Source organism: Miniopterus schreibersii (genome assembly GCF_964146895.1).
Source record: "Miniopterus schreibersii genome assembly, chromosome: X".
NCBI classification, from domain to species: domain Eukaryota; kingdom Metazoa; phylum Chordata; class Mammalia; order Chiroptera; family Miniopteridae; genus Miniopterus; species Miniopterus schreibersii.
The window spans coordinates 67852413-67876171 of record NC_138104.1 but is presented as its reverse complement, the minus strand read 5'-3'; the positions used below and the strand labels follow the sequence as shown (position 1 = coordinate 67876171).

Genomic DNA, 23759 nt, shown 5'->3' with positions numbered 1-23759 from the left:
TGCTCAGAGACACAAACTTACTCCCCAACCACAACAGGTCTACAGCCAAGGACCATACTTCTTAGGCAGGCCCTGGAGACCCATTTGGGAGCTTAGCTTTGGATGTCTAGGAGCAGAAAATACGCAGGGGTGATAGCCGCCCCCAGCCAGCATCATGCCACCTCAAGCAGGGGCAGGGGCAGGGGCAGGGGCAGGGGCAGGGGCAGGGGCAGGGGCAGGGGCAAGGGCAGGGGCAGGGGCAGGGACAAGCAAGAGTGAGCTTGGTTCATTACCTTTGACAAGAGTGTGCTTGTCTGTGGGAGATGATCGGGCGAGGACCCTCAGCTTAGGCCACACTTTGTCCAATCGTTCTTGTTCTATCTGGGAAGGGGAAACACACAGCCGCTGCAGATCCTGGACGGGCAGGCAGGCAGGGCTGAACAGAGGTGGTGGGTGAGGGTGGAGAAATAGACAGAACACTGGACAGAGCCAGGCAGTCCTCTGTGGGAGGGCAAATGGGCTGGGAACTACCTCGCCTTTCTCATTGCGGATCCTCCGGTTGAACTCCTTCCCTTCCAGGCACAGGAAGTCCTCCCCAGGCTGGATGATGCCACATTTTGCTGCAATGGCCCGGGCTGTATTGATGTTGTCCCCGGTCACCATTCGGACTGTAATGCCAGCACGCTGGCATTTGCGGATAGCTTCAGGGACCTGGAATTGATGATAGAGGTGGATGGGGCCATCAAAGCAAGACAATTGTGTCCATCCAGATCTTTCTTCCATCCAGATCTGCAGCACCCTCACTACCCTTGTGGTCCCGAGGAAAGGCCTCTGCAGAAGGGTAGGCCTGGAGGAAGCGTGGAGAATCGCCTGTATGTTCTGCAACTGCCATCAGCCTAGCCCTTAGTGGACAGGGTGCCTCCCTCAGTCCCTCAGCCCGCATCCCCTTAAGGTGCCTCCTTCACTGTGCTGGGCTCCTGGAACCAGCATCGACTCAGATCCAGGCCCTGACACCACAAGCAAGGCTCGGAGAAGCTACTAGAAGCTTTTACTCTGTCTAGGGTCACTGTCTGAGTTGTGTATGGTAAGGTGATTACAGAAATCACCCGGCTCTGTCAGCTCACTTTCCATTTCAATATGTTCTGCTCACCAGGCTAGCTGCATGGCGGCTGTCAGTTAGGTCTGGAAGAATGAGAAAGGAACCTCTGTCCCCAGCCACCTGCCAGACAGAAGGGCCCACTGTGGGCCTGTCCCTTTGGGGCCTGACTTAGGGAAGGCTCCAGGCTGTCAGCTGGCTTGTGACCAAACTCTGGGCAACTCTCTCACTTGTCTCCCCCCCGCTTTTTAACAATATAAAACCTAAGACATTTAGGGCTTCAGGTTTTACTACTCATTAGAAGAAACGAAACATTGCTTGGTTATGTAGCATACATTTCCATTTTCAAAATATAGGGTGTCCCCCCAAAAATGTATACACCCTGTAACAGCTGATAGCTCAGTTTTGAAAATGAAACGTATTTTAATAAACTCTGCCTTTATGCCTGGCTGCGCGTGGCTCAGCAGTTGAGCATTGGCCTAGGATCCAGGAGATCATGGTTCGACTCCCGGTCAGGGCACATGCCTGGGTTGCGGGCTTGATCTCCAGTCAGGGATGTGTAAGAGGTGGCCAATCAATGACTCATCATTGATGTTTCTCTCTCTCTCTCTCTCTCTCTCTTCCTTCCTCTCTCTGAAATCAATAAAGATGTATTAAAAAAATAAACAAACACTGCCTTTATAATTATTCAGTGTGTATATACACTTTTTTGGGACACCCTGTATAATACTGGATTCTGAAAAAGGGGGAAAAAAGAGATCCTGCCGCTGCTGAATACAAAAAGGGCTGAAGGGAGTTGAGACCAGTCTGGAGGTGGTGGCATCCTCCCAGAGAGTGGAGATGTTCCTGCTCCAAAACCAATGCAGAGGTGGCTCTTGAGCCCCAAAGCTGCAGGGAGCTTTGAGCAGCAGACTGGGAGCTTGGGGAACTGGATAAGGAGGTTAGGCCTAGGCACGTGAGATGCCAGAACATAGCCCCGGCAAGGGGTGCAGCCTGGGGACCCAGCTCCCTGCTCTTTCCAATGGACCTAGCACACCCACCTGGTGGGTACTCACTGCTCCCAGCTGAGAATAGGCCCTGATGACAGTCTGAGCCCAGGGAGAGAGAGTGGGAGAGCACACGGTGTCCCAGGTAAGGCCCAGAGGCCAGGCCTGGGAGCCTAGGGACAAGGGGGTGAGCTGAGCCACCAGGCTGTAGGGATGGGGCAGCACAGGTGGGAGACCCCAGGGGAGGTGGATAGCAGGTGGGGCCAGGTGGAGTGCAGAAGGACACTGACTCGGGAGGCCCCATATGCTGGTGCCCCTGAGGTCATGGGGAGTGGCTGTGATCTTAGCCAGTGAGAAAGTGGGCATGAGAAAGAGTGGGGCCTGGAGCCTAGTAAGAGAACCTCCATTTTAGGACTGTGACACTGACTTGATGATTCCTAAAGCAAATACTGCCAAGTGGCCCAGAAGGCTGAGCCCCAGGAAGGAGGCTTGCCTCCTGCACCCCTAGTCATGTGCCTCAGGGACATCGTCTGGTTTTTGTGGCTCTTGGGGTGCTGGATGATGAGTTACAGGAGATGCTCCCTTTCTAGGGAGTTCCCTCCTGTCCCTGAAATGGCTGGAAGCCACCCCTCCGTTGCCACCAAGTGGCTGTGATGAACCTGACTCCTGGGAGCCCTGCTGTACCTGGGCCTTGCTCCCCTGTTCCATGTAGGTAGCAAGAAGCCCCCTTCCCTCCAAGGGCACCGTCTCCTTCATCAGGCAACTGTCTTTCCTTACTTGCCTCCCTGTGGCCCAGCCCACTCGCCATTAATACAGCCTGCCTCCAGGGCCCTTGTGGCCACCATCCCTCCATGGCTGAGACCTCAGTCCTCCTTCGGCTGCAGTCATCTGGGTCCCCAAGGTTTAGCAAAGACTCATCCACTCTCCCACCCAGGACTCCGCTGGGCCCTGACACTCGCTCCTTGACCTGTACCTCACTGCCTGGTCTCTGTGGGTGTCTGTCTGGCCTCCCCCGCCTGACCGCTGCAGTGCCATCTGCTGTGCAGACTCTCAGCCACTCTCAAGCCAGAGAGGAGCTGTCCCTTTCCCTGGGCCCTGTCACCAACATTGCTTCTGGATTTGAAATAAGCAGCCATCGCTGGCCTCGGGTCTCTCCTGCCCCACACTTCTCCCCGCCGGCCACCACTGAAGCTGGGCTTTCATCTTACCCTTCAAGGGACTTGTGCCCATGTTCCAGATTTTCTAAGATGAAAACTTACCAAAATAATAACATCCCACTCCTAGAAGAACACCGAGCAGGAGCAGGGCTGGGCCTCACTCCACTCGTGCAGCCGCTCTGGACAGGTCCACCTGCCCCTGTCCCCCTAGTGTGGATTCATTGGCACTTCTGTCAACAAGCCAACTTGGACCAGAAGATCTGCAAATACATCTAAGGTCTCCAGTTTTACCTCTATGACTCAGCTTTAGTTAGTTCAACTATTATTTCTACCAGAAATGAGGGCTCCTTGGCCCAGGGAATCAGGCCAGAAGAGCTCCTTATGCTGTACGGCCAAGACCAGTTCCTCACTTCACACCCCTCCATCCAGCAAGTGGCTGAGGTGGAAGGGGAGGGTGGGCTGGTTATAATGGTGTGAAAATGGCCTTGGCCAGGGCCCTGGGAGTCAGGGAACATCATCTTCCTGGGTCTGTGACACACTCCAAAGGAGCTCCAGCCTTCTGGCTGCGCCTGGCAGCCCCAGAAAGCTGGGTGGAAAAGTCTAGAGCTGCTACTGTACTGTAGACACCTCCCAGGAAGTAAGGAGGGGACACCCACCACTGTGTGAGCAGCACTGAACACCAGCCAGAGGGCGGAGATGAGTGTGAAGGGCTCCATTCAGAAGGGGAAGGCCATTAGGTCTATGCTGGGCAACACGGCTTTATGACTCAGCTTCGCTGTGTGGACACAGCCCTCCTCCACTCTATGCCTCAGTTTCTCCCTGGTCTGATGAAGAGAAAGACCCAACCCCTGTGTCCCTGGGGGGTGGCCTTGCTACCCTCAGCAGCACCCCACTTTCCCAGGCTACTCCTCCCACTGCCCTTCTCTGAGCCTGTTCCTCTGTCTGGAAGTCTCTCCCTTCCCTTCTGCCACTGTCCCCTTCCTCCTAAGACCCCCTCTCTTCACATGGTGGACCCAGTCTCCTTGGAATTCGTAGACATGTGGTCACTGACGACATGTGGCAGTGTTTAGATGTGGCAAGCACTGACTTCTGAATCGTGGGCCTTTTGTACATGATCTAGTGTGTGAATGCCTGTCTCCCAGAGGAGAGCCCTGAAGCTTCTTCTCCCTCATCTTGGCACCCCCCCAGGGCCGCTGGTACACACATGTGTTCAGGTCAACCGGCAGGATCAAAGTGGCTCTGCTTCTGACAAGAGGTGAAGAGGCCCTGGGAGGAGAGAGGGCCCATCCTTGCCTCCGGCAGCCTGCAGCCTGCACCCTGTGCCTCGCACACTCCCTCCGGGCCTGGTGTGCTACAGGCTCTCCCTCCCTGGAGGATATCCCATCCTTAAGGACCAACCACCCTCTCCATTGGTCTTTCACTCTTTACCATGGCTAGCTTCTGTCCTGTTTCCCTTCAGAAAAGATCTCAGGAAAGTTGTGTACATGTACTGGCTCCCTGCCTCGCCATCCCACAGGACCTGCTCAGTCAAGGTCTCCAATGAGGTCCTAATGTCAAGAATTCGCCTCTGCAGTGATGGAGCTAAGCAGTCCTCTTGCTTTGGCCACATGGGCCTCATGGTTTCCCCTCCCTGCCTGGCCTTTTCCTTTGAGTCTCCTTTGAAAGCTTCTGCTCCAGCTGCACATTGCTCCGAGACATCGCTCATATAAAGATGTTTCTGGAATCTCTTCTGCTAGGACCATTGCTCTGAGCTCCCCACTCCAATTGCTACCTACCCACTTGATATCTCCAAAGGGATGTCCTGAACTTTATTTGGCAGCAAACAAACCCTCAACCTACAATTGTTGCCCTTTGCCCCCCAAACCTGTGTTCCCTTGGACTTCCCAGTCCAGTGATGGCAGTGCCATCCATCCATCCACTTCACCAAGCCAGAGCCTCAGCATCCTGCTGTTTCCTCTTTCTCCTTCCAATAGTCCTGAGGGTGTCACAGCTGTCGAAGTTCTAACTGCCACCTCTCTCAGTTGGTGGAGTCAGAGCCTGAGCCAGGCCTGGAGGCCAAGCAGGAGGGGGCCTTCCAGCAGGCAGGACAGCGCCTCCGCATGGGTGCAAAGGCAAGAAGACAAGCAGCGTCCAGTGCACTGTGGAGGGTCTGATCTGGGGTGTGGTAGCTATGCCCCCTGGAGGACCTGAGGCTCTGTCATCACCCACACTTCTAGACTCCTGTGGGCCACCAGTTTGCTCTACCTATAACTCTAGAAGGAAGTGGTGTGACAGCCGGGAAGGAAGGAGAAAGAGGTGGTTCTCTCCTTGCATTTATGTCCAAAGGCCACATTCTGGGAGCCAGATAGGGAGAAAGGCTGCCCATCCCCCAATCCCAACAACCTGGGCCTATCCCAGAGGAGAGGGTAGCTACCTCTGGCCTCACGGGGTCCTCGATGCCTACGACGGCTATGCAGGTGAGGTCGCCCACAACTTCATTCTCATTTTCCCAGTCAGGCTCCTGGGTGGCAGAGAAGTCCCGGTAGGCGATGCAGATGGTGCGGAGGCCGTCGCAGGCCATTGGCTCGATGATCTTCTTCACCATGTCATCCCGGTCCCGAGGGCGGAAGTTCCGCAGTTCCCCATTGCTATTTAAGATGTTGGTGCACCTGGGGCAGGGACAGAGCGGGAGGGACCAGGCTGGCTGAGAGTCTGGGATGGTGTCAGTCTGAGCCTCCATCCAACACAGCACAGGCTTCTCCAAGGAAGGAAGCACTCTGCTTGTGTGGGGCCGAAAAGTATGTCCCCCAAATTCGTGTTCTTTCCAGAACCTTGGAATGTGACCTGATTTGGAAGTAGGGTGGTTGCAAAGTTGAGGTCACACTGGATTAAGGTAGACCCTCAATCCAATGACTGGTGTAATAAAAACAGAAGAGGATACACAGAGACAGAGACCCACACGGGACAAGTCCATGTGATGATGGAGGCAGAGACTGGAGCAATGCATCTATAAGCCAAGGAACGCCAAAGACTGCCAGTGACAATAAGCTGGGAGACACAAGAAAGGACCCTTCCCTGGAGGCTTTGGAGGGAGTGTGGCCCTGCCTACACATTGATTTTAGACTTCTGGCCTCCATAACTGGAAGAAAATAGATTTATGGGTTTTTTTTTGTTGTTGTTTTTTAAATCCTCTGCAGAGGATATTTTTTCCATCGCTTTTCAGAGAGACTGAAGGGGGGGGGGGGAGAGAGAGAGAGAGAAAGATCAATGTGAGAGAGACACATCGATTGGTTGCCTCCCGCACTCGCCTCAACTGGGGCCAGGGATGGAGCCTGCAACCGAGGTACGTGTCCTTCACTGGAATCGAACCAGGGACCCTTCAGTCTGACACTCTAACCATTGAACCCAATCAGCTAGGGCAGATTTACATTGTTTTAAGCCATCAGGTTTGTGGTCCTTTGGTCTGGCAACCCCAGGAGCTAAAATCTCAGAGTGGCGTAAGCTAGGAGACCTATGGGAGGCCAGAGCGCAGGGCTCATTGCAGTTCCGCACAGACTCCATGGACTTTAGGGCAAGAGTGTGGCACAATGGCAAAAACTGAATGCCATGTAGTGGGCCATGACAAAGGCAGCAACCTTTGTACAAGCTCTGGTGACCTTGGTAGCTTCTCAGAAGGGCTGGGATGGGGAGAGCTGGCAGAATTCGGGTGTAGAAGAGGAAGGAGCAAAATAGTCAAGGCGGGTGTGCTGGAGGGGCAAAGGAGGGGCAAAGGAGGGGTGAAGGAGCTGGCTGTGGAGGCCAGGGGGGGCATAATCACAGCAAAAGTTGGCATGAATTCACTTGTGTAATTTTCACAACATTCGCAGGAGGTAAGTATTCCTGTTATCTCCATGTTATAGGGGAAACTGAGGCCCCAGGTGGGATAGTCATTTGTTCACATTCACACAGCCAGTAAAGAATGGAGCAGGGGTTGGAGCCCAGTGCCCAACTACTGAGCTCCTCCAAGTCCTGCTGCCATACCCACTGGGCCCCATGGGGGATGGCTTCAGGGAGGAGGTGGCCTTTGAACCACACCGGGGAGGCTGTACATGGGCAAAGTTTTGGGAAGAGCATTCAGGGTGGGGCAGTGGTCAGCAGAGGCTGGGACGTGGTGGGTAGGGGGTGCACTTGGTTGTCCTATGGGTGCTGGGAACCCCGGATGTCCTGCTGAGGACCCCGTCCTGAAGGCCCTGGAAGGCTTGCTATGGGTGCAGAGATACAATAAGGTCGTGCCTTAGAAGATGGCTCTGTAGTAAGCGTTTGCCAGGTGGGCAGAGGAGGATGGGTGGGGCTGCTGCAATACTGGGGAAGAGAGAGGCCAAGGCCAAGGGGAGGTGTGGAGGCTGATCAGGCTTAGGGGGTTTGGGGCACTTGGAGGCAGAGCTGCATGCTTCCCCCTCAGTTTTTCTAACAGCTTTATTGAGATATAATTCCAATACCACACAATTCACCCCTTTAAAGTGTATAGTTCATTGGCTTTTAGTATAGTCACAGGGTTGTGCAACCTTCACAGCAGTCGACCTTAGAACATTTTCTTCACCAGTAAGAGACCCCATACAGGCTACAGAAGGAAAAAAGAGGACAAACTGGACTTCCCAGCTAAAAGCATTTGTGCATCCAAGGACAAATCAAGAGTGAGAAGAAAAAAAAATCTATCAAGAGAGTGAAAAGGCAGCCCACAAAATGGAAGAAAATATTTACAAATCAGATACGTGTTAAGGATCTAGTATGCGGAATATATAGACAATTTTCACAGCTCAACAATAAAAAGATAACTCAGATCAAAGATGGGCAAATATCTGAATAGACATTTCTCTGAGGAAGAAGTGCAAATGCCAAGGAGCATCTGAGAAGGCGCCAACATCACCAGTCATCATAGAATAGCCATCAAAGCCACCGAGGGATCCCCTTCACATCCTCTAGGATGGCGAGGATAGTAGTAGTAATAATAGTAATAATAATAATAATAATAAGAAGAAGAAGAAGAAGAAGAAAGTCACAGAAGTTGTTGAGCGTGGAGAGAAGGCGGAACCCTCATGCATTGCTGGCGGGAATGTAAAATGGTGCAGCTGCTGTGGAAAACACCATGGTGGTTCTTCAATAAGCTATTCACAGAATTACCATGTGATCCAGTAATTCCACTCCTAGGAATACACCCAAGAGAACTGAAAACGTGTTCAAACAAAAATGTGTACAGCAATGTTCATAGAAGCATGATTCGCAGTAGCCAAAAGGTAGAAACAATGCGAGTGCCTGCCAGTGGGTGAGTTACAAACCAAATGTAGTCTATCCATGCAATGGAATATTATTCAGCCTTAAAAAGGAAGGAAGCACTGATCCATGCCATGATGTGGATGCACCTTGAAAACATTATGCTGAATGAGAGAAGCCAGACACAAAAGGCCATAGGACTCCATTCATGTGAAATGTCCAGAATAGGCAAATCCATAGAGACAGAAAGATTAGTGGTTGCCAGGAGCTGGGAGGGGGGATGTGAGTGACATCACAGGGTTTCCTTTGGGGGTAATGACGATATTCTGTAACTGGATAGTAGTAATCGTGCACAACATTGTGAATGCATTTAATGCCACTGAACTATACACTTTAAAGTGACGAAAATGGCCAATTTTATGTTATGTCTATTTTAGCACAGTAGTGATACCAGATGCTTGTATCCTTCAATTAGCCCCCAGCCCCTGGCATCCCCAGCCCTGAGCTCGCTCCTGTGACCCACTCACTTTTTCAGCAGGATCTCTGAGGCACCCTTGCTGAACAGGCGGAAGCCACCATCCTGCATGCGGATGACCGTGCTCATGGACTTTCGGACTGAGTTGAAGGTGTATACTTTGTAAAGCTTATCTTCCGGAATCTGTTCCCGCACAGGCTGGAAGTCCCGCTTCAGGTCCAGGACGAAGCCCAGCAGAGCGCATTCTGTCTTGTTGCCCACTTGGCGCGGGAGGGCACCTTCCTTCTCTGGAGGCTGTGAGGTGAGGCAAACCAGCATGGCGCTGGAGGCCCAAGTCCACCCTCCTTGCTACCCCTAGGGCCCCAGCCCAGCCATGGTCACCACGTCTTTAGGGTGTTGTGGCAGAGAGCTGAAGAGTGCCTCCAGTGTGGACTAGATGGGCAGGTTCCCCACCATTCACTGGGCTTGGAAGGGGCTTCTAAAACCAGCAGCCAGGGCAGGAGTACTGGGGCCAGGGACAAGGGGAGGTGACCAACACCCCAGAGACTATTGTAGCTCTGGTCAAAAGTTCTCAAGAAAGCATAGTGAGCCCCAGGCCCCTTCTCTCATCCCAGCCCTGCTCTTGGCTCACTAGTATTTTGGTGGTGTAGGCACTGTTGATGGAGATGGCGTGGACCAAGAGGTCGAGGATCTTGGGGGTCAGGGCGCTGGGGGCCGGAATCTCTTTGTAGTGGGTGTCCCCGAGGTAGGACTGGACCACGGTCATACGGTTGGTGGTGAGTGTGCCCGTCTTGTCTGAGCAGATGGCTGTGGCGTTGCCCATTGTCTCACAGGCGTCCAGGTGTCGGACCAGGTTGTTGTCCCTCATCATTTTCTGTAAAGGGTACAGACATCATTATGACTCTGGCACTAATAGACCAGGGGCTGATGGCAGTGCCCAAAGGCACGACTTGGAGTAGCTGCAGGGTGGTGGTCAAACCTAGGTAGCAGGCCAGTAAAGCTTAAGGACTCTCATCAGACAGGCTGAGTGGCCAACTCTGGGCAGTCACTCTTCCCAGAGCTCACCTGGGGCCTCCCTACTGCCCACGACCACTCCCCTGCCCACAGTGCCCTCTCTACAGTTCCCCTCACCCCTAATCTCTGCCATGCTCCACCCACTGTCTCCCAGTGGGACCTCTCCTGATCATCCTCCCCCTGCCTCCACCTCTGCGAGTGGCACCAGTTCCAACTCCCTGTGCTCTCCGTGCTCCCTACTTTCATCCTGCAGATGCCAGGTCTATCCCACTGCTTGCCTGCTTTCTGGCTCATGTCACTGTGCCCAGGAAGCCGAGTGGGGGAGGATGGCCGAGTTCGGCTCTGGGTCCCAGCTAGGCTCCCTTGCTCTGACCCTGAGTGATAGATACCAAATTTTCTCTAGTCTTCACTGTGTTCAAGATGCTTACCGGCTTCACACCCCAGTTCTGGGTTTGTAACCTGGTATCACAGATTCTTAGTCCTACTACTGTGTTTTGTATTATTACCTTGACAGAGTAAGCTAAAGAGATGGTGACAGCAAGAGGTAGGCCCTCCGGGACGGCCACCACCAGCACAGTGACACCGATGATGAAGAACTTCACGAAGTACTGCACATAGACTGGTGTGCACTCTGCCAGCCACACCCGGCCACCCACGACGAAGGTCTTGATCACGAAGTAGAGGACCAGGATAATGACGGTGATGGCGGACATCACCAGCCCTGCCCAGCCACAACAGAGGCAACAGAGGGTGGGGACAGAAATGGGGGTTGGCAGGGGTGAGAAAAGGAGAGAGCAAGAGGGAAGAGGTAAGGGACACTGGAGCTGGTGCCAGCTTGAGCTGAGTTGGGGGAGATGCCCCTGTCCCAGGCCTTATGGTGGGTTCAGAATCCATGCTTGCCAGAAGGGCTGGACCAGGCCCTGATGGCCATCAGCTCACTGGCCTATCCCCTTGCTATCTGGCCCACACCATCTGCCACATCTGTTTCCCACTTGTTTTTCATGGCCTGGCCTCATGTCCAGGAAACTTGGTGTCCTCCTTGCCCAATGGGGACCCTGGGCCACCCCTCTGCAGCCCCCACCTGCTTTCCCGATCTGCACAGCCAGTTTGGTGAGCTTGCCCTGCAGGACCGACTTCTCCTTCTTGGGCACGTTGGCTTTCTTCTTCTCCCGCTCCTCCATTTCCCCGCCCTCTGCACTCTTCAGGGGCTGCATTTCCATGGCAACTGCCCCATCCTGCTTCTTAGCTGCACACAGAAGAGCCCCACAGTCAAGGTTAGGGCCTGGCTGCTGGAGTGACAGCTACAAGGGTCTTTCATAGGGAAAGACATGCCACATCATACAAGAGGGCACGGGGTTCAGGGAGTTTCTCTGATTTCTGAGTACGACACGACAAGGGGCTTTCTCCTCTCTCTCCTCTGTCCTAGGCAGCCCAGGCCCTCCTGGGTGGGATGGAGATGGTTCTCTTGAGGCCTCACAGGGAAGGGAGGACAGACACAAGCACAAGTAACTTGGGCACACAGACAGGGCAGCAAGTCCTGTAACGCCCCAAGTCTCAATACCTGAGAGCCGAAGCCTGGGGCCCAAAGAACATTCCAGAGCCCTGAGCTGACTGACTCACTGGCCCACCAGTGTCCAAGCCACCTCCCCTCTCCTCTCAGGGAGGTCCAGGAGCCCTTGCACTCTCCTCTCCTGCTCCCTGCTCAGGTTGTCTCTTCCTGACAGCCCCTACTTCCAGCACTGACTCAGATCACCATGAGTGCTCTCAGCCTGCTCCCTGGTTGCCAGAGGCTGTTGCCCAAATGGGCTGCCCTGGGCAAACCTTGCACCCCTCTCTCCATGGAACTACTCTTTCAATACTTTCCTCTAGCTACCTCCCTGCCTTCTCTCTGGAACAGGCAGCCTCCTCATGACTCCCCCAGTGGCCCTGCACTCCTCATGCTACCCCTGGTGTGGTGATGATGGTGGTGTGTCTCCTACCCTGCCTCCATCACCTCTGTCACCTCACATACTCTGTGGCTTAAGGGTCTCCAACCACACTGCCTCAAGTGATCCTGCCCATTGCTTACCCAGAGGGGGCACTCAGCCCTGCCACTCATCTTTCTGACTCCATTGCTCTTGTCCCTACCCAATGGGGCTCTTGGTGCTCCTGACACCACCCTTGCACACCTCCTGCCACCTCGCTGTGTTGCTGCTCCTTCTTGCTTCCAGTCTTCCTACTCATCCCTTCTCCCTTGGCTGCCTGAGACCACTCACCAAAGGCTTATTCCCACGGGCCTCAGGCCAGACCCCATGGCCTCAGCAACACTCAAGGCCTCATTCAGCTGTGCCACTAGAGCCTCTTGACCCACTGATTGTCACTCCTTGCCCCAGCCTGAGACCCTAGCCATCGGTTGTCACCCTGTTCCAAATGCTTTCCCAACCCCAGCTATGCTCTGAATTCTTATTTTCTTGTCTGACCCTGTTTTGGTCCCTGGGTCCCACACTGCACTTTAATACCACCCCTGGGGCCATCTATCTGGACTGTGATCGTCCTGAGGGCTGAGATGGTGCTTTATCCACCCTTGAATCCTTGGTGCCTATGAATGACTGCTGATAAGCCTTCATTCTGGCCACAGAGGCTTGGCTCCCACCAGGCATTTGGGCTGAGAGAAGAGTGGGTCTCGGCCCCTTGGAGAGCTGCCCAGCAGAAAGGCAGCTGAACTGGGAAACCCACAGGCCTGATTAGGCCTTTGGCAAGTCACCCTCTCTGAGCCTCAGTTTCCTCACCGGGATGCCAGCTCACAGGTGATCTTTGCACACTCCTGGCAGGGTCTGCAGGGGGCTGCCCTGCCCACTCACCTGGTTTCTAGGTGCTGCTCCTGCAACTGAGGTAGGCAGCCCCCCACCCTGAGTCGTGCCCTCCATCCGTCACCCCATCCTGAGTGCAGGGTGCGCATTACCTTTGGTCTGGCTACTCTCCATCGCCCCATCCTGCTGCTTGCCTACAATGGAAAAGGAACGACAGACACGGAGACTTGAGAACACCCACATGGCCCTGGCACACACACATGCACATAGGACAGCAGGGCACAGCCAGTCCAGCAGCGAGCACAGGGGAAAGGCAGGAGAGAGGGGAGGAGGGCCCTGTCCTCTTCAGGCTCACATTGATGCCCTTTCGTCACCTCCCAGCACATGGCACATAGGCGCTGTGAGTATTTGGGCTTCCCATTGGGCCTTGACCTCAGCCTTCCATTGAACTCCCTAAGCCAACCCTCAATGGACCCTGGGTCACATGTGGCTGGCAGTAGGAGGTTTCCAGGAGGGCCATCACCACAGGGAGTGAGAGCTGTCAGGTATCTGGTCTCAGCTCTGCCACCTTGAGCAGGCCTTCGCAGTCAGGATGTGCCTTCCCCCAGACAGAACCAGTGCTAGTAGTTTAGCTAGATGGTTCCTAATGCCTGCTGGCTTAGAGATGTGCTTTCTCTGCAGCTTGGCTCATAGCCAGCTCTGTACTTTTGAGGGACAAAAGAGACTCTAGGAATTCGCCCAGCTCAGGGCACTGGGCTGGGCATTGGGCACCTATGCTGGAAGGAGCAGCAGAGTCATGGAATAGGCTGGACCCTAGGTGGACTTATGTGGAGGGATCAGGTGGTGGGTGCACCCAAGGGCAAAGACCCAGCCTGCCTCCTCTAGCTCCTGCAGCCAACAACTTACATGAATGTGCTCATTGCAACCAAAGCCTGCACTTAGGTGTCAGGTCCTGTGCAATGACAGACTTCTCAAGGTCAAGGTAAACAGTGCTGGTTGTGTCTCTGGTTTCCAAGGGCTGCAACTCTGGAAGGGCCCAGGAGACCTGACAGGTGAGGGGACTGCAGCAGGGAGCCTTGCACTGTGCTTGGGGCCTGGCTTTGTAGCCCAGCTCCTCCTGGAGGCCACATGTGAGCTGGCAGGACCCAGAGATGACTGACCTGGGGCAGGAGAGGCTTGTGGGCTGATCTGTCAGCTGCCACCCAATAGCTTATGTCACTAGGGATCCATGAACACAGGTTGCCAGGTGGGTCCCAGGCAGTAGGGTTTGGTCTGGGGGTCCCAAGGAGGAGGGGGAGGCTCCTTGCAAGGCAGAGTGGAATGTGGGTTGGATCCTCTCTGCCCAGGACCCCTGAGAAGGTGCAGAGGGGTTCAGAGGTGAAGGAAGCTTCTGTGGGGAGGGGAGACACCTGTAGACACATGGTGACAATACAGCGAAATGAGGGGGTGTTGCCGGAAGCAGTGCGGCTGTGGAGGCCCAGAGGAAGAATGGGCCCAGAGGACCCAGGCTGCAGACAGGGCCAGGGGAGGCCTGTGGGGGAGGGAGGGAGGTTTGGGATGAGCACTACAGGAAGAGGAAGACTGTGGTCAGCTTGAAGAGGCACAGGAGCCAAAGGAGGGGAAGGTACCCTAAGGAGAAAGATGACTTGGAATCAAGGCCCAAAGGTAAGAAACAAGTGGGTGGCAGCAGGGAGTGCTGGGCAGATAGACTCAGTCAGGATACAGCAAGGGCTGGGGGAGGCACTGGGAGCGGCCACCTTCTTATCTCCACAGTGGTCTGGTCCTTGGGCTAAGATGTCAGTGAGGGCTTGTGGGTGCTGCTGCTCCCTCTCCTGAGCCTGCCCAGCTCTGCTACCCCTCCAGGGTCCCCTCAGGGTTCCCCTCTTCCAGGAAGCCAGCTGGTGGAGGTGCCCCCTCTGATTCCTAAGTAGCCCAGCCTGGAGTGCTGGAGAAGGGCAAGGGGAGAGGGACCTGGGGGGAGGGGTTGGAGTGGTTTTGTCCAGGTCAAAGAAGGGGGGCCTAGGAAGGAGTGTGGAAAGGGTGCCTTGCCAACTAGCTACCAGGTCGTTGATGAAAGACCACCAGGCAAAGTCAGGTGGGCTTCCCTGGAGAGACTTTACTGTGGAGAGACACTGGGATAAGCTCTGCAGGGAGAGGGTGCTGAGTGTGGCAAAGGTGGAAGAGGGTCCATTAGTGCCAGTTGGCTGTGAAGGGTGGGCCTGGCCAGCCAGGAGCTGGAAGGTGCCAGGAGACAGGGCCCACTGCTTCTGGGCAAAAGCAGTTCATCCATCTCTTCCCTCACCACCTCCAGGAGCAGGGTGGTCGAGGGCTGGGGATACTAGCATGTCCTTATGCTGACCTGTCCCTGTGTTGCTGGGGTTGGGTAGACTGATCCCACTTGCTCTTCAGGCCCAGTGGCCTTCACTGACTGAGGTAGGACCAGTGATCGGCACCCCTCTGTCCCCTGCCCAGCTCACCAGCCCCAGCATCTCACTGACTCTGGGGCCCTGGTTGCAGGCTTGGAGCACTCCTTCCACCCACATGTGTGCGGTTTGTTTACACCTCTAGTAGACGCTGGTAGGTTCTCTCAGTGGTGAGGCACACATCTAGAAAATTCTGTTCCCCACCTGGTTTGACTACAGGACCAGGAGCCCCAGGTCCGAGAATGGTGAGTCGTGAGCAGGCACAGGCCTGAGTCATAGAAGAGAATGAGGCCCTGACCTGAAGGACCAGGGCCGGGTGCGGGTGCTGAGGGCAGTTCTGTAGCTTTGTAAGCCCTGTTCTGAGGACTGGAGGGGGCACTGGCCATGCCTGGGGCTCAGAGCAAAGGCAAGAGAAGGCAGCAGGGAGGCCAGGGTGGCTATCAGAGCTGGCTTCTCAGAAGATATTTGTCCCTCGATACTGCTTTCCCTTGGAGTGAAGACCCCTGCCCATTTCAGCTTCCTCTGGCCCCGGACATCCTTTGTTGGGTCTTTTCTGCTCTGGAGCCCTCCACCTCGGGCTGCATGACTTGCATTTCCCGGCTGCCATGTTGGCCTGGGACCCTCAGCACTTTACCATGGTGGTTGAGCACCCCTGAGGGTAGGCAGCATTCTCTCAAGCACCTGTCACTCTGACCCCATTCCTGCCAAGGCAGGGCATTCCCCTCACCCTGGCACACACATGCCTTTGGGGAACAGCCATCTGAGGGAATCTGCCTTTACACAGAACTGGGGGGTCTGCCCTGCTGGCTCTGGGGCAAAGACCCCAGAAGGGGGTTCCCTGAAAGGAATCAGAAGAGAGGGTATGGCCTCCCACCTCTTGAGGGCTTTCTCTCCTAGAGCTGGAGCCAGGGACTGGGCCAGTGGGGAACTGCCAGCAGGCAGGCAAAGAAGAGCAAGCGAGCTGAGTGGAAGAGGGGCCGGCACTTATCAGGGCTGGGAACCTGAGGTCTGTGCGGCCTTACCTTTCTTATCCTTCTTCTCCTGCTCCTCTCCGCCAGCCCCAAGCAAGGTAAAGATGATGCCTGTCTGGGAGTTCACACCCACAGCTGTCACCACCATTCTTCCAGAGCCTTCCATGACATGAGTGCCTGGCACAGCCAACACAGAGAGATCAAGACAGAGATTCGCACTGCCAGGTGGGAGGCATGCTCAGCACCTACAGGTTCTGTCTTGGGAATTCCTGAAGCAGGGACTCAGCATCTGGAGGTCCCTGGAGGCTATGTTGACCCTCAGCCTAGACCAAAGCCTCCTCCCTGGGTTGGAGCAGTTCCCGTCTCAGAGGCACGGGTTGAACTGTTCACAAGGCTCACCTGGGGCCTCCAACCTCTCTGTTCTGTTGTACACTGCATTTGCCACTGGGATAAACACTGGGCTAAGACAGAACCTTCTGGAAAGGGAACACTGTCCCCACTGGCTCTTCTTAAGGGTCTGGTTTGGAGCACAACACTGTGCTGACCCAGAGCCAGTTCCCACCTCTGAGGGCTTCCTTCAGGACTTCAAGGTCCTCTGGGGTTGGAAAAGCCCATGTCGTTCCCTGAGGCTGGAACGCCGCCACCACGCCTTCCATAGGTTGCTCTGACCTTGAAGGGGGTGAAGTTTTCAGACTCCATCACCAGAAGGGCTATTGGGGGGGTTGCTGGTTGTGGGGGTTGATGGGCCAAATATCTTCCAAGGCTCCTCCATGCTGGGCTGGTCCGAGGATGGTGGCCAGCCACCTCCCAGATTCGTCAGGGCTGGGCCAGTGCCCTGAGGCCTCACCTGAGAGCAGCATGGGGTCTTTGTCGGCTGACTTGCGCACGTGGTCTGACTCTCCAGTCAGGGAGCTCTCGTCGATTTTGAGGTCGTTGCCCTGGATGAGCACGCCATCGGCAGGCAGAAGGTCTCCTAAGGCCGGCCAGGCAGCCAGAACCACAGGCTATGGGTCCAGGCGGCCTTCCTCCCTGCTGCCTCCTACCTCACCCAGGGGAGGTCCCGTCAGATGCAGGGCCCTCTTCCTTCAGCTTCCTCCTTTCCACCCACCCCTAGCCCTATGGTCCAGCTCCCAGAGAGTGGGGACAACAGAAGTGTCCTGCAGTGCTGGGGAAGCCCTTGACAGGCTGTGGGGACAGCCTATTTCCTGGGGCCTCCTGCCCATGATCCCCACCTCCAACCTCCCATAGGTGAGAGCACCCGTGCTCCTGGGGAAAAGGCCTGCACTGGGGGAGGGGAGGTGTCTCCTCTGCCTCACGCCACCCCTGAAATGAGAGCTGAGTTCCCTTTGCGGAGTGGGTGGTGATGGGCACACTCACCATACTTGACCTGGGCGATGTCCCCCACCACCAGCGCCGCCACAGGGACCTGGAGGAGCTGTCCATTCCGGATGACTGTGAACTTCTGTTCCTGCTCTATACGACTCTGAAGGCCTCGGAACTGCTTCTCCTTGCTCCAGTCATTGAAGGCCGTGACCAGCACCACACAGATGACAGACAGCAAGATGGCTGCCCCCTCGATCCAGCCAGCCTCGGCCTCCCCTTCATCTTCTGCCCCAGCTGACACATTCCCGCACGCTGTGCCCAAGGACAGAGGGGAGTACAGAGGGCGCAGGGGAGTCACTCTAGCTGGCTCCTTCCTGCCGCTGTAGTGGGGACATCCTGTGGCCCTTCCTCATTTCAGGCTCCATTCCTCCCCTGCTGCCAGCTCCACTGCGCTGCCCCCCTTCCCCCCCTTTGCTGGCCCTCCAGGCCCTGCCCCTCACCTTCGCTCTCCTCTCCAGGTGGTGCGTAGAAGGAGAGGCCCAGGGAGACGATAGCGGCCACCTCCAGGATGATGAGGGTCACGTCCTGCAGGGCCTCCCACACCAGCTGAAGGAAGGTCTTGGGCTGCTTGGGAGGAATGAAGTTCTGCCCATAGATCTGCCTGCGCTTCTCCAAGTCATTGGCGTTGTCTGCCAGGCCTGCAATGGAGAGTGGAGGTGCAGAGGTGATGGGAAGGGCAGCCCGCAGCCCCGCCCCACGTGGCCCTGCTCCTTCCCCTTCTCCCGAGCAAGCTTGCTTCCCATTCTGGACTGAAAGCATCGGAAGGTGGACACTGCACTGGCCTGGCAACCCTTGGGGTATGTGTGAGGGAGTGCCGATGTGGCCCCTCCAGCTGCCCGGATAGCGTGGACATGTAACCACTAGACAATGTGGAGCTCCTAGCATGAGGAAGGGCTGGACCATCCTCCTGATATTCCTGGGGAGGTCTAGGGACTACAGGGGGTCCCTCTGAAGGGATTTCATCAGTCTTGCTCATGCCCTTGAGCAAGGGCCTGGCACCCATGATGCCTAGAAGGTGTACAGAGACTACTCCCAGCCCTGTGCTCTCATGCCCTGCCTTCCAGAGACAGCTGTTTCCTTTCTAATGCCTTTTCCAAACCCCAAAGCAGCTCCAACTTCCATCCCTGAGCTGGTGGACACAATAAAGGGCAGGACAGGATGTGAGCTCCTTGCCCTGCCCACAGGCCCCCCCATTGCATCTGCATATTCGGCAGTTGTTGTACGTCTATAAGATTAGTGGCATCGTCAATGGTTCACACTCATGCCATGGTGTCCTCAGGCCACCAGGCAAAGGACAAGGAGGGTGAAGACTTGAGAAACAAGTCCCAGTGTGAAAGCCCCTGCAGCCTGAGCAGATGGGGCACTGTGACGTGGGCTGAGAAGCTGACAGGGGCCTGACCTGATGGTTCTAGAGCTTGGGAGGCACCTCCACACACTGGACAAGCTGCTGTGTGTGGGCTGGGAGGGAAGGTAGGCCTGGTCGACACAGGGGCTGAGAATTAAGGGCTACAAAGGAGCTAGCCTGGCATTTGGAAGCTGGGCCCTTACTTCTCTTCCTGGGACAACCCACTTCCTACCCAGGCCTATGTGAGGCCTCTGGCTCTAGACTCTAGAGCATGAATATCCTCAGGCACATGCATGAAAGTACCAAAGGCTTCCATGTGGGACTGGTGTCCAGGCCACTGCCTCCCAAGGCGAGACACCCACTTGGCAACTTTCCCCAAAGGCAAGTAGATAGGATGACACAGTCCCCTTGCCCCACCCTCAACCCTCAAGATTCAGCTTCCTTCCAGGCTCATCTGTGCGGTGCTCCCCACACCCAGCGCTGCCCTTTTCCCCTAGCCTTTCTCTCCTCTTTCCCCAGAGCCAGGCCCACACTGACACCTGGTGGACAGATGGCGACTTGCAGTTCTCAGCCCTGAGTAGTGGCCACTCCCAAGGTCTCTTTGAGGGACAGGGGCTGCCCAGAAGGGTGCTCCCAGGCAGTTTGGGAAGGCATACCAGACCAGGCCCCAAAAGACTTGAGAACAAGGAAATGCTAAGTGTGGCGCTGAAGGAGTTGGGAGGAAGGAGGGTGGGTGCCTTGGGCAGGGAAAGAAGGCTTCTGGGGAGGAGCAGTGTGGGGCCCCTTGGAGGTGGAAGGACTGATAAGAGGAAAAGCCCACAGCCGGCACTGACTTGGCACGTCTCCTCAGCAAGGCGATGACCACATACTGTCCTCCCCTCCCAGCAGAGCCGCAGCTGTCCCTGCCCTTCTCCCCCTCATCGTGCTGGGCCAGCTGTGGCTCAAGTTTCTGGAGTCTGCACCTTCCCAGTTGGGTGTCTGGGAGAAGCTCAGGACCTCAGCTCCTAAAGGCCAGGGACGGAGCCGAGGGCCTGTGCCCCACTCCTGACTGGGGCCTGTGTCCGTGAGCTATAGAAGATATAAAGGGTGGGTCAGGACTGTGGAGGCACCCAGGCACCCAGGTCTCCCCTACCCCTACCCTAGGAAAAGACATTGATCTGGAGTCCATGAGAGGGATGCCCACCCCCCAGAGCTTATGGTCTGTGGTGCCACTTGAAGCTGCATCCTGTCTTCCCTGCCCTACAAACCCAGTTTGTCCTTAAGGGAAGCTGGGCCCTCAAGGGGCCTAGTCCCCAGGAGCTCCTTTCCACCCTCTCTCCCTTCCTCTCTCCATCCCTCCCTCCCTCAGCCTGTCCCTTGGCTTTGGTTTGCCCTTGATGCTGCAGCAATGCTTCTCTCTCCCTTGCCCTAGACTAGCTGGAGGCCTTGACCTTCCTGTGGGCTCTGGGGTCCTGACAGCTGCTGCCACTAAAGTACTCACAGTGTGGGGAGGCAGCTGCAGCCCCTCTGGTTCCAAGCATTCCCTGGCCTAGCAGGACCCCAAGGGCAGCCCAGGTCCAGGGTGCGGGGCCGCCAGTTGGCATGGACACAGATGGGCGCCCTGCCCAGAGCAGAGGCCAGATGCCATTGGAATTGGATTAAGACCGCATCGTGTGGTTCCAGGCTAATCTGCCCCCTCCTTTCCATGATTGCCAGTGGAGGCCAGACGGGAAGGGCCAGGACCCAGGTCCCCCAAGCAGGCCTACCACTGAGCTTGGCCTAAGACCCAGGTTCTTTGGCTTCTGGAATTCTTCGGATTGCTAAAAGTCCCCTCTCCCAATACACCATATACCTGCCCACCCTCCCCAAAGCACCACTCTGCCAGCATGGCCAGTCTGCCCACCTTGCCAGGGGTTTGGTGTAAGGCCTGGGGCACAGCTAATCCTTCCCATGAGATGAGTCCACTGTCTGAGCAAGAGTGAGTGAGGGTCTGGGTGAGAACTTGGGGACTAAGTCAGCAGGTTTTCAAAGATCCCACACTTGCTGGAGGGCCAGAGTCAACCACTCCTGGTGCCCAGACCTTGAGGGCTCCAGGGATTGGAGAGGGGAGGGGTGGTCCTTGTACCACTCATCCTTCAGGACACAGACCAGGCCTGGCTGGCTCTTTCTATTGGGGGTGGGCCACCTACCTGGACACCTGCCTTTCTCCATGCCTGCTCCTCCACAAGCACCGGGTGTGCTCCAGAGCTGCTGTGGCAGAATCAGGCAAGTTCCCAGGGGCCTTGACATTTTAAATATTTAACAAAGCCTGACAGGCAGAGGAAAGAGCTGCCAGCTGAAGTCCATCTGCTTCCTTTTATCTGGGGGAGGCCTGAGCTCTTGTGGCTAAATGGCCCCAGATCATGGGGGAGGTAAGGAGGAGGGAAGGAGAGAGATCCTCTGGCCCTGAGTCAAACCATCTGCCCCCGTGACACATTGTATCAGGCTGGGCCTTTTAAAGTGCAAACCAAGAGAGACACAGGAAGTCCAGGGAAGCCCACCCACCTTGGAGTTCCTGACCTGGTCAGGTGGGCACCCTCTCACCTGGCCCTTGGGCCCACTTCCTCCCAGGTGGGCCATCTCCACTTCCCTTTCCAGCCCACAAGCCATCCACAGACAGATGGGACCAGGGAGCAGGAGACAAAGGCAATGGCCAGGGCTGAGAGCAGAGATGATGAGATCAATTAGCGCTGGCCAGAGTAAGCCTGGCACTGGGCTGGGATAGCTCCAGCATCCTTGCCAGGGAGGTGCCAGTTGGGCCAGAAAACACTCCAGCTCCTGGAACCTGGGGCCAAGCCTGGCTCCTGGTGGTCTTGGTGTCCCAGCAGACCCAGCAGGAAGGACTAGGGGAGGCTGGTACAGGGCAGGGCAGAAGACTGCCTCTGGATCAAGGGAAAAGGACCACAGGGCAGAGGCAGGAACCCAAGATGGCAGTCAGGCCTCTACTCTTAGAACCTTCTACAGGATGTTCCCTAGGTCCCCTAGAGGCTCCTTGTGGCAGATCTTCTCACATCTACACTGCCTCAAGCTTGCACCTCTTTGGGACATCTTGCCACCAGTGCCACCTCCACTCAGCATTCTGGGTACCACCCTCCCAGGTCCCATTGTCCCCAAGCCACCTATTCCCTTGCCAAGGAGAGGCTTCCTGCAACCCAAGCCCTCAGAGGGCCCACACTCTGAACCTCTTCTTCCTCTTCTAGTCCTGCTGAACTGGACAGAGGGGTGAGCACACGGGGCGCCTGGAACACGCAGAAAGAGGCCATCCTGCCTGCATGCATTGGCCTGGCGCTGCCTCCTCCCTTCCCCTTTTCTGTTCCTAGACTTATATTATTCTGAAGAAGAGACGAGAGCAAGGAGCTGCTGATTATGAAGGTGTGGGTGCAGGGGTCCGGCCACAGCTCCTTGAAGACTGCAGGTTGCTCAGAGGGTGACCTCCTTATCCCATGCAGACCATCTCCTGCTCAGGGGAAAATGGCTACCTGGGAGGGCATGGTCATGGTCTAGAGTGTCTCTAGGAAGCTGCTGCACTAGCACCACCCAGCCCTTGACCCAGCCTGCCCTGGGGGTAGGGAACATCTTCAGGATGCCCTTAGATAGCCAAGAGGAGTGTTGGGTGGCACATGGTTCAGAGTCTCCTGTGAACAGATAGCTGTGCTTGGTCTCTATGGGCAGACTTACCTTCTGTGGGCGAGGTCTTCAGCCTCCTGCAGAGCCCGCTGACATCTCCATAGGCTTCTTGGACCTTCTGCAGCGCCTCAGCCCCTCGGAGCTCCATGAGGGAGCGCAGTTCAGTCAGCGTGCACCCAAAGCCGCCTGCATGTGGGGCCTCTTGCTGCTGCTGGGACTTGGGGTGGAACTCGATGGAACTGTTGGCCATGTCACCCATCCTGCCTGTTGCACTGGGAGGAGAGGGTGCTGGGCCTTCTCACAGGTACAGCCTCAGTTAAGGGAAGGTGGCCACCTGAGGTCCCAGTGCCTGGGGAAGGTATAGCGGAGGTGGTGGCAGCAGGGAAGTGGTCAAGTGTAGACACCTGGGGATGAGGAGGTGAGAAGAAGTCAGGGACACAGTTGAGACAAAACTGAGGTCCACTCTTCTAGAACATTCTCTGTAAATCATTCTCTGTAATTCTCTGACTCAGTCCGAGTCATGACTCACTAAGTGCAAAATTCATCCCCCAGTCTGGGTCAGTGGCCCTCTTACCCTGCCAGGTTCACCTGTCAGGCCACCCCTAGCCTTGCCACTGTGAGCACCCAAGCTGGGAGGGCAGGATTGATTAGTGAGGGTCTTGCCCTGGCATGGGTGGGTTAGCTGTGCCATGGTTCTCTCAAGGCCATGCCCCTCCTCCAGCAAATCGTTCAATCTGTCCTGCTCTGGCTCTTGCCTGATTAAGACTCGCCCTGTGAGACCTGCATGCTATAAATCCTGGCTCAGCCTCTGCCGCTCACAGCTCACGGTTTCAGGGTCGGTGATGCACAGGGATCCAGGGAGCAGGCCAAGCCTTGGACAGGGCCAGCTGGGTGTCAGGTCAGGGTGTCTCTGCTGCCCTGTGGGTACCTGGGAAGTGGGGGCAAAGAAGGGAGGAGGCCCAGAGGAAGTGGGAAGGAAGAGAGGGAAAGAGAGGGAGAGGAAGAGAAGAAGGGCCAGGGAAGGGAAGGAGGGAGAGAGGGAAGGGGGAAGGAGGGAAGGGAATGGAAGGGAAGGGGTGGAGGACAGGGCACACAGGAGAAATTGGAAAGCAGCCACAGGTCTCTGTTGCCCTGCCCCACAGCACAGTGCCACCCACCCAACCCACACACAGAGAGCAGCCAGCTGACTCCTTGGCTACACCACCTTCACTCCTCTGCAGAGCATCATGAAGTTGTCATTCTTCTCATTGTCCCCATACCCCACTGC

At 56.0% G+C, this 23759-nt stretch overlaps 1 protein-coding gene across 2 annotated transcripts in view; it reads right to left on the bottom strand.

The window, feature by feature from the left end:
- Positions 1–22896, bottom strand: part of ATP2B3 (ATPase plasma membrane Ca2+ transporting 3) — a gene marked incomplete at its 5' end in the record, with an annotated part of 50476 nt that extends 27580 nt beyond the window's left edge. Inside the window, 13 exons of one of the 2 annotated variants that reach the window (XM_081126607.1) lie at positions 273–360; positions 511–690; positions 5632–5866; positions 8975–9216; positions 9554–9796; positions 10443–10657; positions 11018–11182; positions 12878–12919; positions 16171–16296; positions 16967–17092; positions 17497–17754; positions 17943–18140; positions 22544–22896. In XM_081126607.1, the coding sequence (XP_080982733.1) occupies positions 273–360; positions 511–690; positions 5632–5866; positions 8975–9216; positions 9554–9796; positions 10443–10657; positions 11018–11182; positions 12878–12919; positions 16171–16296; positions 16967–17092; positions 17497–17754; positions 17943–18140; positions 22544–22751 (2326 nt within the window). The remainder of the gene's footprint in view (positions 1–272; positions 361–510; positions 691–5631; positions 5867–8974; positions 9217–9553; positions 9797–10442; positions 10658–11017; positions 11183–12877; positions 12920–16170; positions 16297–16966; positions 17093–17496; positions 17755–17942; positions 18141–22543) is intronic. The other variant, XM_081126606.1, reaches the window with a different exon arrangement.
- Between the last annotated feature and the right edge of the window lie 863 nt (positions 22897–23759).